An 18,829-nucleotide genomic window follows, 5' to 3' on the forward strand; every position below is an offset into this window, starting at 1 on the left:
AGCGCGCTAATGTATACGCGCCTTTATTCTCGTCTTATACACTTCGCCAATTGCCTTTTGATAATAATTTCCGAAATTTGCTGCGAATAAATGTATGCTCATAAATGTATTTTACCGTAGTATTAGCATCGCCAATTCAGAAGAGATGCCAACAACATATAACGGTATAACGATGACCTCTTTCTACAACGGTATTTTTTCTTTGTCCGTAGCGTATCGTTATATCGAAGTTTTACTGCATTTTTTTTTTTTTTTTTTATAGTAGAAACATTTATGATAAATCAAACATTTGAATTTTTGTTCGGGGAGAGATCGAAGTTACATTGGAAATCACGGGCTCAAACATAGCCCCCGTTTTACGTTCTATATTTTTTGCTTTTCTTCTCTATTAAAAAGTTATGTACATATTTTTTTGTCATTAACAATACAATGAATATATAATGCCCAAGTGGGGAAAAAGTGGAGGTCGAAAAATAAATTTGAGAGGGAGAATAATGAAAAAGTAAAATAAGAACACACACGAAAAAGATTTTTTTTTCTTTAGCTTTTTTGTAATCTGCGGTTCATCTTAATTAGGTGCCAAACGTTTGTGCGGAACTTGCATAGAGCGGAAAAATCTACTTACTGATTAGGTAAATAAACACTGCATTTTTCGTTTTGTTTTTTTTTTTGTAATATTTTTTTTATTGCTCATAAAGAACATACAATTCGTGACTAGACTAACTCGTTTGTCGATCCAAATCAGTTTATGTAAATATTAGAAAACGGGCAGTAAATTGATTTTTTTCCTCCTCTTCATGGGATTTCGTCAGATAAATTCGAATTTTCACGGCATGGTCCGCCACAGGCAATGATTTTTTTTTCTCCCTGTGAGAGGTCGCATTATAGGAAGCTGGCTTAATGAACCAGTTAACAAGAGAGAGAGTGAAATATGAATTGTTGTATCTATGCATTAGTGAGCGTGAGAACAGGGTGAGCAAGAATGCGGTTACGAATTGGATTAACTGTTCGTTAAGGAGGAATAACTCCGGTTTTCTTTTCCATTAATTTAATGATTAAGATTTTTGATTGAATCTTTTTTTCTCTTCAATCTCGATTTTTTTTTTCAACTTGCTTTACCACACCCAAGAGAAAAAATACATTTGAGGAACAATCGTAGATAATCATTCGTGATATCATACTGTACGTTGCTGACGATTATAATGGGAGGGGGGGGGAATAATTTGTAGGCTCGTGTGCAAGTATTTATACGGTGAATATATACAAAAAAAAATTATTTTTACCGCATCCATATATTTAATCAAGTATCGATAGCTCTGATTAATTAACCTCTATAGGGCACACCCGAGTTCTTTCGGGAAGGAAAATGCGTGGCATATCAGCAAATACTGAAATTCGTCATGTGTTATTTTTTTTAATCTGGGGAATTTCGAGAACAATATTTTAAGATGATAATATTATTTAATTAATCGTTATTAGTTTCATACATGACTTTAGAGCAGTGGGTTTTAGGACCTGAGTTCGAACCCCACCGGCAGCATAGTGATGATCGACTGTAGTTGGTTTTCTGTGGATCCCAACTTCAAATTGTGAATGCGAACCGATCTCCACGTTAAAAAAAATTTCACCGTAGAGTGAAACAAACCTTACAACGGTAAAAATATTCAGTCTTTCCACTTTACTCAAAGTTTGAAAAATAGATGACAGTACTGTAAAACCTCTCTTTTGCGGTCACCGACGGGAAAAAAAATTGATTCGTAAAGGAGTGGTGACCGTTAATCTGGTTTGAAATGCATACTTTTTTTATTATGCACAGGTAAATTATTATTCGGCCGTAAAAGAAGTGGGGGGGGGGGGTTCACTGTACTGAAACGGCGTCATCAGACTGTCACCCATCCCTCTATTGCAATTTGATGAATGGCGTGAAGTTATTCCCTCCCGTAGAAAACACTAGTCGCCTAAAAATGGCATGCCAACAACTTTGGAGTTGTCAGTATATATAGGCCTATATATAGTAGCTGAAGAGCCAAAAAAACTGGTACAGGCATGCGTATGCAAATAAAGAGATATGGAACCAATCAGAGTTCGGCGCTGCGGTCGGCAACGCCTATATAACACAACAAGTGTCTGGCATAATTGTTAGATCGGTTACTGCTGCTACAATGGCAGGTTATCGACATTTAAGTGAGTTTGAACGTGGTGTTATAGTCGGCGCACGAGAGATGGGACATGGCATCTCCGAGGTAGCGATGAAATTTGGATTTTCACGTACGACCATTTCACGAGTGTAACGTGAATATCAGGAATCCGGTAAAAAATTAAATCTACGACATCGCTGCGGCCGGAAAAAGATCATGCAAGAACGGGACCAACGACGACTGACGAGAATCATTAGACGTGACAGACGTGCAACCCTTCCGCAAATTGCTGCAGATTTCAATGCTGGGCCATCAACAAGCGTCAGCGTGCGAACCATTCAACGAAACATCATCGATATGGGCTTTCGACTCGTGTACCCTTGATGACTGCACGACACAAAGCTTTGCGCCTCGCCTGGGCCCGACAACACCGACATTGGACTGTTGAGGACTGGAAACACGTTGCCTGGTCTGACGAGTCTCGGTTCCAATTGTTTCGAGCTGATGGACGTGTATGGGTATGGGGCACAACCTCATGAATCCATGGACCCTACATGTCAACAGGGGACTGTTCAAGCTAGTGGAGGCTCTGTGATGGTATGGGGCGTGTGCAGTTGGCGTGATATGGGACCCCTGATACGTCTAGATACGACTCTGACAGGTGACAGGTACGTAAGCATCTTGTCTGATCACCTGCACCCATTCATGTCCATTGGCAATTAGTCGAGTCTATTCCACGTCGTGTTGCGGCACTTCTGCGGGCTCGCGGGGGCCCTACATGATATTAGGCAGGTATACCAGTTTTTTTGGCTCTTCAGTGTATTTCAATATCAAAAAGTATACCAGTGCGTTTGGGCTGACGCACCGATCTGGAATATTATCAGCTAAGCAAGGGATTCTCAAACTTTTCCCACTCGTGCCTCCCCTTTTCCTAATCAATGCTTATCCACGGCTTTCCAGACCAATTTAACAAAGAATCTTTTCGAAAAACCTTTGTTAGATCCACCATGAGAATATCACTGAGTGATGTCTAGTTTTGTTGACGCCTAAAACTAAATATGCGCTCAGACGGTTAGGTAGGCACACATGCATACTTCCGGCAGAACTCATTCGGTAGTAAATTGTCCTCGGCGATAGACCGTATTTGTGCTCAGTTTGAAAGAAAGCAAGCAGTGGTTTTAGTCTTTTTATCGTCCATGTACTGCATCCCCCCCCCCTTTCCCCCGAGACACGTCGATTTACTTTACTGCTCCCGCTAAATGATGCTTTTTTTATTTGTGAGAAAATTTAATTTAGTAGCAGCTTGTATTTTTTAAGCACTTCTAATCCAAATGGATTAGATTAGAACAGTTTCCCAAACATTTTATTCCATCGCCCCCTACAAATTTTTTTTTTATCATCGCTCCCCAACTAATGTGAAACCATAGCATCCTATGTTAAATCCGTAGCTTCTATCGCCCCAGGACTATTCCATCGCCCACTTTGGGAAACACCGGATAAGAACATGTCAGAAAAGAGCAATTGAATCAACTTAATGTAATTGGTCCCGCTTTTAACGTTTTTCAAAATACTGTCGTGAAAAAAATGTTTTAAGCGAGTAATCTCTATGAGCATTATTAAAAGTTGAGACCGATAAGTCGTACTTAAGCGGGAAAACGTTTTAAGAGGAATACGCTAGTACAGTATATAAAATTTCAATGGCTCATTTTTTATTGATAATGAAATTTTCTTTTCTTTTTTTTTTAATTCAAAGTCCTTCCGGTTGTATCCGATTCATAAAAATTGTTTTACGAACATAATTTTTGCCATTGAAGATACAAGAAAAAAGTACATTTGGATATGTTCCTGTTCTTTATTGTACGCATCTAGACCTAAGTAAATGTAGACATACATGTTGAGTATAACAAGAACTCTATTACCCTGGCTTAGAAAGCCACGGCGATTTTGGTGTATCGTAGACAACTTCCCCATAAATGCTGGATCAGTTGGATTTTATAGTGGTGAGATCCAATTATATAGATTCTGAAGCACACCAGATGAAATATTTGTTGATGGATCGTGTCTGAAAACGTGACGGGGGGGGGGGGATTGTACGACCACATAAGAGCTCTATCTATCGTTAATTGTGGTTTCATTTCCGAGGGCTTGAAAAGTTTCCCCTCCTGGTTATTTTTTGTATATGTTTTGATGGATGAAGGAGAGGATGTTGTCAGAAGTAATGCATGAAAAAAAAAAAATTCAGTATATCAAGGAAGACGTAGTTCCCTTCCCCCCCCCCCCCCTCTCAGTAGAACGTTTGAGGTGATTAAATTTGATCAGAAGCCCGTGGATGGGAGAGAAGAGAGAGAAGTTTGTAAATGAATGTTTGTTGGTGTCTTGTCCACCTAAAAATTGGCGTCGCTCTCAACTTTGTCATTTGATGAGTATCGAAAGCATTGTATAAAATTAACGAAAATTATCTTACATTCACGATTACATTTTTCGTCATAATTGAAAATTGCTTTTCTTTAAAATTGGTGCTCGATTTCTCTCACAAGTTGTTTTTATTACTTAAGTTTTTTTTTTCTTATTTAGTCCTGTGAAAAGCACGAATGCGTGTGTCTGCATCCCGACATGAACACAACTTCATATAATTCTTTTTCATCCAAGTACATATCCCCCGGTGCATCCTTTTTAAATCATCGTGTTTTTCTTTCCAACTGTGTCAGATTGACGCATGTGAATCGTGAGTGGCTCATGAACTCCAAGGCTTTCAATTGTTTCTTCAGCTATACACACAATCAGTAATGTTGTCATGATCAGTAGAAATCACGCTATTCGTCTTTGCTTTTTATAACATGCGGCATAAATGTGCTATTAGTCGGATATTATGATTGCAGTGGTCCATCAGTTTAACATCTCTTTGGCGATCCTTCTTCAGGTTTTAGTCCTAGTTTAATTCTTCTTTCGCGCTCTTCGGTATCGTTTTTCCGTGTTCGGGTTTCGATTTACTTCATCTGAGGTCAGCTGATGCACAATTTTTCATGAGCGCGGACTTTTGTATTGAGATGTTTGGGTTGTCAGTAGAAGCAAAATTGGCTGCGTCGCACTTACTCTGATATATACATTGGAGAAATGATAGAGATATAAGCTAGACTGGCCGATTTACGGGGAAAAAGAAGACGTAAAGGCTAGGTTAGAGAATGTGAATACTAGACGTAATTGCCGTATAATGTGGGGTTTTTTTATTTGTTAATTCTCTTCCTTTCGTTGTTCTGGACTTCAGAAACTTCATACCGTATAAATAGACTCTATACCACACATGCTCAACCCATGTCTCGTGGGCCAAATGTGGCTTTCGAAGTCATCTGATGTGGCCCGCGACCTCAAACAATTTTGGGAAAATAAACTACGTGGCACATATCCAGATCACTAAATTGTTTCGCTGTGAATTTCCAGAACACGTGAGTAGTCATGGTACATTTACAGTTCACTTGATTGACCCGCACAGTTCCAAATCACTCAAGTTGCCCGAGGCACATTTCTAGATCACTTAAGTAAGTGCTTCGTGACACGTTTTCAAATGAATGATGTGGCCAGCAAAACTCCCTCTTCTGTGTCACGAAGAGAAGCGCAAGCCCCCACCCCCGGGGAAAATTTGAATAGAAAAGAGTGAAATGTGGGCGGACCCCGTATCGGTAAAGAACCTCCACTGATTGATTTATTCATGACTTTCGTGATGTGACTGTTTTTCAAAAAACAGTCATAAAAAATGTAAGTGGGAAAACGCTTTAAACGGGAAATCTCAAAGGGGAGAAGAAGAGTTTGTACAACGAAAATAAGTCGTTCTAAGTGGGAGCATTTTAAAAATTAAATAGTTAATAAAAATTAAGTTCTGTTTTCTCATTCAAACACCCGTTACACCTGCAGTCAAAAATGTCGATAAAGTATCGTTACTTATCTTTCCAACATATTAAGTTCAATGTAGCTGCAAACGAATCAAATTTATGGACACACGTTTTGAGGGTGGGTTCCTTACGAAAGACTACCCCCCGCCCCCCAAGTTTTTGGAACAACCTCTTCGGAAAAAAATAGAAAATATTTTTGATATATGCCGCTTATTAGAATAATCGATAACGTTATCATTTGGGTACTGTTGTCACTTTCGCAAAGTACGGAACGGGCCATTATTATAACGGGAAAAAATTCGTTCATATTTATCAGGACTTCGGTTTAAGTTATCAAAATTCTTTTTTCGTTGAAAGTTTTTTCTTTTTTTCATATTTTGAAGCTAAGGCTGAACCAGATTGTTTTCCCCCCTGTAATTTATCGTTACGAACCTGCAAGACTATGCAGGGGGCCAGAAGGCTTCCTTGTTGACAAAAATTTCCGTATTCGATTCACAATGTTCTAATCGGCTGTAATAGCCACTATGATCCCATCTACATGTAGCGCTTTTGCTCATTTGCAATTTCTTTCTTATAGTGGAAAGCCTAGGTAAGGTAAAAAAGTCCATTTCTTGGTCAGTTTTTTTTTTCAACTAAACACATTCGAAGTCCCTCGCCGGAAGACTTGCACGTGGGATCCATGGAACGTACCGTGCATTATAAGAAGTACCGTTATTCGTAATACACATTTGAACAAGGGTCTTCAGCCTTTCAAACATTGTAGGCCAAATTAAACTCAAACAACACAATAATAACAAATCATATCGCGGTATTCTCGGTTATTAAACAGGGTTCTCTCCAAATTTTTATTGAACACTTATTTACTCTGAATTTGTTTTTCATTAAATTTGAATTTTTATCTATTTTTGAATAACTTCCTTTCATTAATTCATTTATGACATGAATGTCGCTCTCCACTTGTTAATACAAGATACTCTGTAACTTAGTGTTCAGAGCACTCGTCCGGCAATCGAGGGACCCGGGTTCGACTCCCGGTAGAGGCAGAGATGAGTTTTTTCCTTCCTTAAAAAATTAACATCTCAAATAATAAATATCTTCACAACATCCAGTCTTCTGTATATCTTGTATTAATTCATTTATTAAATCTGAATTTCATTAATTCTGAAATTACTTCTTTCAAAAATTCTCAATTTTTTTCACGAATTATTACTTTTAATAATTCTGAAAGTTCTTTTTTCAGTAATTCTGTAACTATTTTTTCCATTAATTACAGATTTTCATCAATTATGAATTTTTTTCAATAATTATAATAATATTTCTTCCATTAAGGGGTATTTTAGCATTTCTGTAAATACTGCAGTTTATAATATATATATTTTGGATGACGAATTTGGCCTCTTGAAATATATATCCTGTATAGTAATCATAAGTAATGTAATCGTAAAACTTCTTGTCCTCAAAAACGGTTTTGTTTCCGGGTTCCCCCCGAATTCGTAACTTGGCCCTTTTAATGTATGAAATGCACAGTATTACTGTCAAATCTGGACAATGTAACAGTTCTAAGTACGACAGTACGGATTTCAGTGCCTACGCTCTTTTAACAATTTTGTTTTTTGAAATTTAATCGTTTTTGTATATGAAGTAGCTATTTTCCAAAAATGGTCGGCGGGCCACAGCAAAAAGCTCGGAGGACCACGGGTTGAAGACCCCTACATTAGACAGTTCCATTGGAACTCCTCATAATTTCTGAATTAAAAACAGGGAGGAATTGTTTTAGAACTGAAAAAAAGTGCACGATTTAACATTTTGAAACCAGTTATGTGCAGGGTTGTAAAAAACCCGTGTTTTTTGGGCAAAATGGCGAAAATTGAATTTTCTGTACATCTTACATTATGCCTAAATATATATTTTTAGTGCATGTTAAACTATGTATTTGATTAATAAAATTGGGAATAATAAAATAAGAGAATAATTGTTCACTTACAGCCCAGGCGGGTTTTTTGGGGCGAAATGGGAAGAAAATTGAATTTTCTTTTTCCACAACTTCAAAATATGTAACTTAAACATGTATGTACAACAGGGTGGGTTGAAAAAAAATGAAGTTTAATTTTCAAATTGCTATAGTGCGGAAAAGTTGCCTCTTTTAATAAGAAAAACAACAAAAAATTTTACGATCAGTTGATATCTTCCGGTCGCACATACTACTTGAAGATTATGCTGCGATCGACATGCAAAAGTTTGTTTATTTTATGGTTCAATAAAGTAAAATTAATTAAAACATCATTGATATTTCAAGTTTCATTGTGCAAAAGTTAGACTTTAAACGTGAACACTTCGAAAAGAAACAATAGAAGAAACTGTAAACCAGTAAATCCTAGTCACACAATTTTGTAATATAATGTAAATTACATACACTCTCTTACTTTGGATGGTTGATTGGATAGAGTGTAGGTGGAACTCGATGTGCAGCCACCTCTTCATGGTAAATTCTGGGTCATTTTGTTCTGACAAAGCATGCGAAGAGCTGTACAATGAAACTTGCAAAATTTGGTCAATTCCAGTTTTTCGAACACATTGTGCGACCGATAAACATTGAAACATCAATGATGTTTTAATTTATTTTACTTTATTGAACCATAAAATAAGCATAAGAAACTTTTGCACATCGATCATCAAATTTTAAGTAATATTAAAAAAATTTAAGAAAAATGTTCAATTTTGTCAATTTTCATAAACTTCAAGTATGATGCATGACTGGAAGATGTCAATCGATTTTAAATTTTTTTACGTCATTTTTCTTTTTATTAAAGGAGGCTACTTTTCCGCACTATAGCGATTTGAAAATAAAATATTTTTTTCAACTTACTCTAATGCACATCCTTTATGTGTAGGCCTACATCTTATATTATGTCTAAATATACATTTTTGGTGAATGTTAAACTATGTATTTGATCAATAAAGTTGACCATGATTATAAGTAAGGGAACAATTGTTCACACACAAACACACCCACTTCTGTGTAATTATATCTGAACCTGAGTTGTATGCAAAACTGCAGCAAGAAAATTGTTTGTGGTAAAATAAATGAATTTGGAGATAATGAAAATTCTGAGAAATCAGAATGGTGCCTAAATTTTTTTTTCCTTCAAATTTTTCAGACCCCGCAGAAAATGTAACCAAAAGTGTCCTGATAAGTCAAAAATAAAACCTTTCAGCTATGTAACCAGAACCACAGTTTTTTTTTTTTTATAATCGAACCCAAACTTTCAGGAGCTAAAGTCTCATGCTTCTCTTCTTTTTAAATTCCTCACTGTTAAAGAATATCCCTACTTCATTAAAAATATTTCAGAATTTAATTTAAAGGAGCAGTGATAATTAAAAAATGATCTGGCTAAGAGGAGGAGATAAGTCATTCTGAGGATTCATTACTCTGGAGGTGTTTTCCGCTTGTCCAAATTAGCCATTTTTGGGAACTTAAAACTACAGAACAGGGGCGTCGGAAGTGCTTCGAACTTGTGGGTGCTCGTCTTGATTTCCATGTAGGAAATTTCGATTCCTGAATCAATTCTGTGGGTGCTCGAACCCGTTTTACAAACTTCCGTGGGTGCTCGAGCACCCACAGCACCCCCGGCTCCGACGCCACTGCTACAGAATAACTTGAATTATCATTAAACATAAATGTCAATAACATTATTATACATTAATATCACTTTATACAAGAAACCTGTCATGTATAGCAACAGACCTATAGAATTCCTTCATCTGGCTGATGATTTTAACAGGCAAATTTTCTGGGTCGGGCTTATATTATCATCATCTTAAAAATCAAGCTAAGGCTTATTTTCTGCTTAGGTGTTATTTTCACATAAGAAAAACTATACTTTTTGTTCTGTTTCAATTGAAGATGTTTGTTGCCGATATTCAATTCAAGAATCCCACAGTTATTTTCTTTTCATTATGAGATAATGTTATTTTTGTCTCTTGATATTTCAGTTATGAAAGTCTGATGTACCTGTATAAAACTTATAAAAAAGTATTGCAAAAACATGTAAATATTTTTTGAATGAAAATTCAGTTTACATACATTGGTTTACTTCTTCACAGATGCTTCAATTTATTTATACAAGGATTTGTGTGTGTGTGTGAAAAATTATTGTGTATTATAAATAAATTTCTGTAGGTATGCTTATCGCATACATCAGGTATACTTTTTAAACTAAGGTCCATGGTTACAATTTTCTGTTTGCGATTTCTTGTAAAATATTTTAATATGTGGATCTTATACCTAAATGCTTACATAAAAAGGTAGAAGAATTATAAAAAAGAGTGTTTGTTATTCCAATAAATTATTTATTATATTTTTGTTCCTGAAAAACATTAAAAAATATTTCAAAATATACATATTCTAAACACTGCACTATGCAGCAATTTTTGGAATACAAAAACTAAGCTCAAACTAAAATTTTAATCTGAAAGTAACACATTTTCTTCGAAAACAAACAATATTCCCTAAAAAAAAACCCATTTTCCCCAAAAAAACCCAGCCCGGGGGGGGGGGGGAAATGGATATCTACCCGGGGAGCAAATTTGACAACCCTGGTTATGTGGGGGAAATAACGGATTCATCCCGCTTTCAAACTTCTCGTTCTACAAAACGGTACACATGGTCATACGTACAACCGGGATTTTCTTCGGATATAGTTTTCAATCAGTAATTATTATCAGAAACCTCGATTTCCGATGTGATCACATTAAGCGGCGTGAATTGTATTTTAATGTACTGCACTTCATTTCATATTGCGTCGATATCGGTTAAAGCCCATGCAATCGGAATTTATTCACCCTGTTTGAAAAACCCAACTTCGGTGATACAGGAAGAGAAATAAAAGTCCTCGTGGGAAAATTTGAGTCCATACAGTAAGTCATGTAGGCTAGTTCCCCGGTATAGGTAGGGAACCTCCACTGATTGATTTCTTCATGACTTCCGTGATCGTTTTGTAAGTGCGCGATCATCTCTCGTACAGTACAGCTTGAAGCTAACTCTTCATTGCCCATTACTGAACCTCATAACACTCGTCGGAATTAGTTGGGTTCCATGTTTTTAGAGCCGAAGGGGAAAAACATGAGAAATTCGTATATTAAATCTCTTCTATTACCTGAAATGATAATAAAAAAATTCCTTGTTCTTTTTTTTCTGTTGTTGTCGCCGTCAAATATTTACGAGCCCCCATTACGTGGTAACTTCAACTCTTAACCTCGCAGCTGAATTGTATGTCTCGCGGAAGATGGAGGCTCTTCGGAAAAGGCCGAGATTCGTTTTTTCAGGTGGGACCCCGTCAGGGTCAGGACCCCTTTTGGCCCCGGCGGGCCGCAGCCCTTTTGCACCCTCCCACGCACCCAAAGTCACGACGGAAGAGTTAGTCGTGCTAAGTTAAGATATTATGCCAGGGAAAGGGTAAGGAAGGGAAAAGAAACCTTCGTCTAGTTGGTCGGTATATAAACTTGTGTTTTCTCTTCTGTGCGCAAGAGTACGTTCCCACGATAATGAACTCGGCCCAAACAAACAATTTCCTCCGAGGGGGGAACCCCCTCTTATCTTTCTTTTTAAGCGTGTAGTTGTGTATGTGTGGCCCCATCTACAGAGGACTGGTGTTCCGTGTTCTCTGAGGTTAGTACGACCGAGCCATCAAATTAAGTCGGATGATCTTCCTAGTAAATGCCGACCCGTGAAAGTAGTCGGAAGATTTGCATTTTAAAAGGGCATGAAACTGTAATTATGACACCCATGGGTGATGAAAATTATACCCGTGGTCAGCAGTTTTGTAGTCGAAGGTTTCGCTGCTATTATATATATATAATAGACATTTGCTCGTAATTTAGTAATGTCAAGCTTTATTTATCCCCATATTTGATCATTTATTTTCACAATATTCTAACGAATCTGAATGAATGAACGCCAGAACTTTGCCACTGGACTTATCCCGTTGCCGACATTTCTTCCAGCCCAGCTTCGTGGCAGAGTCTGGAACACTTTATTTTGTGTCAAAAAAAAAAAACACACACACAAACTTTTTTACAACATATTTTCCCCGGACTATTGGGTACTGTCGCGATTAACAAATTTTGTGGTGATTACAGACGAGATGGGATTGGGAGTTGGAGAAAAGTTTCGGGGTTTAGTTAAGACGGATGAATGTACACATATTAGGATTATTAGGATGGAGGTATGTTTTAAAGGCAATTGAGCCGCCCCCCCCCCCAATGCCATCTCATCTGTTATCTTACACTTGCCATATTATATACACAGGATACAAAAAAAAAAAAAAAAAAAAAATGAGAATCTTATTGTGAAATAAAAGAATCCATCGGAGCGAGTCATCTCTCGCTTAACACCTTATTGGTTAGCAAATGGGTTTGATAACTTGCGCACTAAAAGCCAGCATCCGTTTTATTGGGTTGAGTTCACTCGCTCCGGTGCATTTAATGAAAATATAAAAAGTAGAAGTATTGTGGGGGGAATATATACAACTAGCTATAATACCCGGCGCTGCCCGGGTTTTCTTCTATGAGGCTTTTTTGGATCATGTGATATCTCCCTCTCTTTTTCATGAGGGGCATACAAACCGTGTCCAAGTTAACCAATATGGCAACCTGCGCGATTCATGAAATAAACAAATCTAGATTTACACAGAAACGTAGAAATGAATATATATTTTTCTTTTTTTAAGGGGCGCTAGGTATTTCGATCCCCCCCCCCCCCCGAACTTCAAGTTATCCATCTGTCTGTTCCAGCTTCCAAAAATCCTTAGTTAAAGCTGTGGAATTTTTTCGATGCACTTTTCACGGGTTCATAACTAATTTTAAAATATCCTAACCCACATGAATTTATGCAAATAAATATCAAAAGAAACAATATGGAGACATTAATTTTCATACTTGAGAAGATATAAATGAAATCAATGATATTGCTCGAATATCCAACTCAAAAGTACAGGTGTGGCTAATTACTTCATATTTAATCTCCTGGGCTTCGTATATCTCAAAGCGAACTGAATATTTCAAAAATCGAGAATTCTATACAATTTTTAAAATTATTGATGGGGCGGAAAATCCCACTAATTTCCGCATTTCTACAGTAAAATCGACAATTTTAGCACTGATTTCTATGAGGATCACCCTTTTCCTGACTCTCAAAGCGATGCTGATGATGATTATGACGTCTATTCAAAAAGCCTCATTACTGAGAGTATATTGAAAATGTGGCAAACCATTATAAACTCATAAACTATTATACATATACTAACAGGATTAAAGAAGTGACAAACCGTTGTAAAGGCATATACACGTCTGAAACGCATTGCTAGGGAACCACGGTAACCAAAGTAAACGTTCGGAAAGTGATTGTTGAGGCCCAAAAACCATTGTTGCCGGACAGTTTTTTGCCCATTTGAGGCATTTGCCCTGGTCTGACGAAATTTTAAAGTAGCATATCGTTCAAGTCGGGTCCCATTTGGTATATATGCAAAATTTGGTGACGATCGATCTAAAATTGTAGATTTGTATAGAGAACACACACAGAAAATCAATTTTATATATATAGATTAGGAATCACCCGTGCCATCTCGCTTAGCACCTTATTCGGTGAGCAACATGAATACGACAATATGAGTATGTACGTGTGTTGTGGACATGAAATGCATGAAGAATAGAGGAAAGAGAAATGCACATATACACACATTTATATACATATGTATAACTGCCAGGTCGAGTCGTCTTGCCCTAACCCTATTTTGGCGAGCAATGGGGGATTGTCTGGAGAGAGCCTTAGCTAAGGATCAGCTTCGGTCTTGGTGTTTTGGTTGACTCGCTCTGGCTGGTTATATTTATATAAAAAAAATGAATACATATAAAATATAAACTACATGTAATGGTTATTATGAAACCATTCGTGTCGTCCCGCCTAGCACCCTAGCTAGAATAGCGGAATGAAGGACACTTGTGGTTATCACATTTACATCATTGTAACAGGAATGTCATAAAAATTCTTGTTCGGGTCCCATTAGTACATGCTATATCTTGTACATGTAATGGTTATGTATTAGTAGTGGCAGTCCTGTGGATATGATTTTTGTTGTTTTTTTATCTATTTCTGTTTTTCTCCCCCTTATTTTTGTAACATTTAAAACATTATTTTATAAATCTGGTGGACAGATTTTTTTGTTTTTCGTTGGCGTGTATATATCTGACAAGGCTTGTAATCCTTGCTGCTGTGTTTTTGTTTTCTATTGTTTTCGGAATATTTTTACATGTGTAGATGTTTTGTAAATTTGCCCTCTGTGGCATAGTGAACAGGAGTACCCACCATACCACAGGCACATTTGTCTTTTCGGCGGTGTTTTCGTTCGTGTAGATATATAGGGAATGGGCCGTGTCCTGTTATGAAGATAGTCATTTCCCTATTCCAGTTTAGTGTGTTGTATGTTACTCGAGGGACAATTTCGTGCACTTTCCTAGCTGTTGTTCCTTGGTCCCAAATTTGCTGCCATTTCTGGAGGGTTGCTTGTTTAAGTTGTCGCTTCAGGAGCGTTAGTAGGAAAGGGTTATCAAGTTTATTGTCACAGTTGATTGCAGCTTTGGCTAGAAAGGAATCTGACGAATCTAAGAAACATCATTTTTTTATATCTTCGTCAGTAATTTGGCTGGATACCATGCTTTAAGTTTGTTTTAGAATTTTTTCTAGATTGTATTCATGATCGAAGCCGTATGTTCAATCTTTGCAAGCCCATACTCGGGGTGTCCCAGAAATTTGTTTAAAAATCACTGAAATTGATTTTGATCAATGAAGTAAGTAATCTGGGAATGTTCCGCGGTTAACTTGGGTGATGTAGAACAGCACTAGGGGCCGCGCTAGTGCTCTAAAACTGAGCCACATGTCACTCAATGGATCTCTGAATGTGCCACGAATCGCTTAAGTATTCTGGAACTGTGTCGTGGGTTACTTACGTGATCTGTGAATGTGCCACGGGCCACTTGTATGGTCTGGAATTGTGCCACGGGTGACTTAAGTGATATGTAAATGTGCCGCTTAGTTAATTTTACAAAATCAGGTTTGAGGGTGCAGGAAACATCGTAACCCCGAGGGCCAAATTTGGTCCGGCTAAGGTGGGTCACAATGAATTTCTTACAAAGAAATTTCGAGTTCTTAGCCTTCAAATAGCATTGAAATTAACAGAAGTAACATATAAAGGTACATAAAAAGTAAAAATACATTTTTGGTCGTCCGGGGGAAGGTGGCCAGGAGCCCGCCCCTCCCTCCCGTTTGTCTCTGATCCCACCAATATGCGTTAGGAGGTGAAGGCAGAGCAGCGAAATTTTGCTATTTTATGGTATTGATTTGCATATTTCCAGTGATACGTTTACGTGCTGCACCTTATGTCGACAAAAACTCGAAATTTTTTGCTGCATCAAAAAATGTCCTCTTTTCGTGACAATTACTTTTTTACAAATCGCATTCAAATGTACCAATTCCTTTAATTTTTATAAATTTTTTACGAATTCGTGGGAATTCCTGTATCTGAAGAGTGTGTCTCCAATGGCGATATTTGTTGATCATTACATTATCGTTGAGCAGATGCGAAAAATAATCTGATCGCAAACAAATGAATACCAAACGACATATTTTCCAGAAATTGCTTGGCTTTGCACGAATTAAATTTTATAAAAACGGCAAAAACTGCCAGTGACTTCAAAGGAAGTCGGCGATTTCAGAGAGGTAAGAGTAAAGAAATATTCTCTTCGTATAAATGTTTCGATTTGGAAAATAAGTACTTTATATATACAATTTTATTAATTTTTTCAGCTCAGTAATTTTGCATTCATTGAAAGAACTTACGTAAAAATCTAAAATTTTTCCCTTGTTTTAGGGATTTATGTATTATTTATATCAGAATTAAGCGTTGTGAGAAATCTATGTATCTGTGGTTTGGCCCTTGAGATGACTCTGGATGGGAGCGGCAGCTATCTCTGCTGTTATCTCAACTCTGCGCAGGTACACGATGGCACGGTCTATGCTCATCCTCTGCTCAAAGAAACCTCTTTTTCTTCCACTTTCTTTTTTTCGTCTTTCCACATGGTAGTATCTGCTTCCCGTACGAACAGCCTCCTGGTACTTTCCTGCGGTGGGCAATAATTTCAATCCACGCGATAAAAACGGGGGCCACCCAGTTCGAAGATTTCTATCGACATTTTTACCTTCGCTATTCATCGTATTTTTTCTTCCTATTACTTCACGTAACACGGTGGGCCAGTTCATTTTTTTTTTTTTTTTGAAAGATATGTTTCCCGTGCAATTCTCGTTGACCATTTGCCTCTATCGAAAAATCGTTGAAATCTTGGCATTGAATGAAACCAAGCATTCCCTAGGTAATTGAATGTATTTCCTGTCATTTTTCGTTCAGTTGAGTGATCGTTCAACTATACCATTAAATTAGAGCATATGATGATGATTCACTTATGCAGTTTGAATGTGCTACTGACTTTCAATGATCTACAACTTTATTTATTGCCATGAGATATGAAATAATATATCTTTTTTTATGTGTAATGTGTTTGGCTAAATGTCTGGATTATTTCGTGCAATCTTATTCATTCAAAATATGCATGGTTATTCTAAATTCATTGAACAAACTTAAAGAGGAGATATAAGACGTAAACAAGCATATTTGGTTATACTAGAATGTGTGGTCGAATAGTAAAGTAACTGGAGGTGCTTTTAGAGAGTGCACAATAGCACTTCACCAACGGCAAATATCACATTTTTTCCAATGGTTTTGCTGCGGTATGTGCTATCGACCAATCGAGGGTGCAGGGGGTTGAAATGTGGTAGGCCTGTTCCTGATGCAACCTGGGTAACGTAAAATCTACCAGAAGTCATTGTTAGGCGCGGCCCTCGGCAATACAAACCAAAATTCAGTCCGAGATCGCATGTTCTTCCAGCAGCATAATGAAGTAGGCCTATTATTTGCAATTTTATGCGGAGACATTACATTTCTACTTTAATTAATTGTATACTGCGAGCAGATTAACACTGCATCCGTCTCCCATGAACTCTCCCCTCTCTCTAGATTTATTTTTTTCCTGGCATGGCATCACGCGATTCCTATTGGAACGTTCATCACTAAAATAAGCGATATTATATCATTGACCCATCAATGTTTTTAATTATAGTGTTTGGACCCCCAACCTTTTATATTTGACTACATACATATTCTGTGCAGGGCCGTCTTAAGAGCGTCCAAGGCCATCGGGACAATTGATTTTTCTGAGGCCCTTCCTGGAAAATTTCAATTAGTTCCCATTTTTGCGACGCCCCTCTTCTCTTCAGTCCCCCAGGCCGTGCCCGGGTGGGCCCATGTGTTATGACGACACTGATTCTATGACAGGGTTCCCAGCGATCTGGAAAGTCGGAAAATGAGGACATTTGGCAAGTTGTTGGGTGGGAATTAACGATTGTCCCGTATTAATTATCTTAATTTCCCGTACTTTTCTCGATTAAATATAGTTACCCGAATTATAAGAGAAAAAAAATTCACGGAAAGTGTTTGATTCCCTCTATATTTTTTCAGAGGTTTTGGAAACGTCAACTTCGGTTATAATGACAAAATTTCGTAGAATCTTTGTCGTTGTAACCGAGTTCATCTGTGCATAACTGTTCTTGATTGTACTTATCCTAGATTTGAGTTAATGTATACGCAAATATTGTGTGTGTGAGCATTCCTTTACTTTGATTTTTTTTTGAAGTGCCAGTTAGTGTTTCCCACAGGCGACGCATGGACTGAGCACTTTATAACGATTGCTAGGTATTTGAAGGTTGCGGCGGGGCATGTTGATTCCAGCAAGTTATCTTCCTAGTGGTGACTAGAATACGTAGCATGTATTTTTCTTATTTATTTGTTCATTATCATATTTTGAATATTATAATTTTGCAGGAAGAACTTTCCCGAACCACCCTTTCTACTCACAACCACTCGGTCCTGGTCAACTCTCGTTGTTCAATTTGTTGAAAGCTTACTCTTTGCTGGACGGTGAAGTCGGATATTGTCAAGGCCTCAGCTTCGTGTCTGGAATACTTCTGTTGCACGTGAGTAAAACCTATGTTCCAAACGTTGTTCAATTATACCCTGGTTTATGCAAATTTACTTTCGTAACAGCTTCAAGTTTAAGGGTGAATATATGTAATTTAACATGATGGAGGATAAACGGCCTAGGGTTTATCGTTTGGTGAACGATATTGTAAATCTTATACCGCAAAAAAGTTTTTTTAATGTAATTTATTAGCATCGTTTGAATTCCGGTGAAGGGGGATGGATGAACATTAAATTGCAGATCCTAATCTAGCACCCGTGTACATATTATCAAAATCTCGCCACAGTGAGCAATCAGACCCATAACAGAGCATAGTGCACCTTTATATAAAAATTCTAAGAATGTCATGAAAATTCAGGAAGATATGCGTGATATTGTCAGTTGTAATTTCGATTAACTGAATAATATGGGATTTTCTACCAATCGATATACGATTATTTTCTGTTATTTGATTATTTCTAGAATAAGCCCACAGCATTATGCGAATGAGCAAAGACGCATGTCTGATGCTATGCAAGGGAAGTATTTTAGCGTAACGCGTGTGTAATGTCAAAACAAACAAATTGAAGTCAAAAATGAAATAACGGTAAATAATCGAAATTACGGCTTCGAAGTTACGGCTCGCAATATCACGTATATTTCTCTGAATTTTCACGACAT

The 18,829-nt window shown here is 37.3% G+C and overlaps 1 protein-coding gene across 1 annotated transcript in view; it reads left to right on the forward strand.

Moving 5' to 3' along the window:
- The window catches only part of LOC149069467 (TBC1 domain family member 1-like), a 114,046-nt gene that overhangs the window by 73,643 nt on the left and 21,574 nt on the right, over positions 1-18,829 (forward strand). The window contains exon 17 of the mRNA XM_089249436.1: positions 18,013-18,164. Coding sequence (XP_089105562.1) covers positions 18,013-18,164 — 152 coding nt within the window. The remainder of the gene's footprint in view (positions 1-18,012; positions 18,165-18,829) is intronic.

This window comes from Pholcus phalangioides, unplaced genomic scaffold (genome assembly GCF_987345545.1).
Source record: "Pholcus phalangioides strain wild (caught in Gottingen) unplaced genomic scaffold, Ppha-v1.0 ptg000022l_1, whole genome shotgun sequence".
Taxonomy (NCBI): Eukaryota; Metazoa; Arthropoda; class Arachnida; order Araneae; family Pholcidae; genus Pholcus; species Pholcus phalangioides.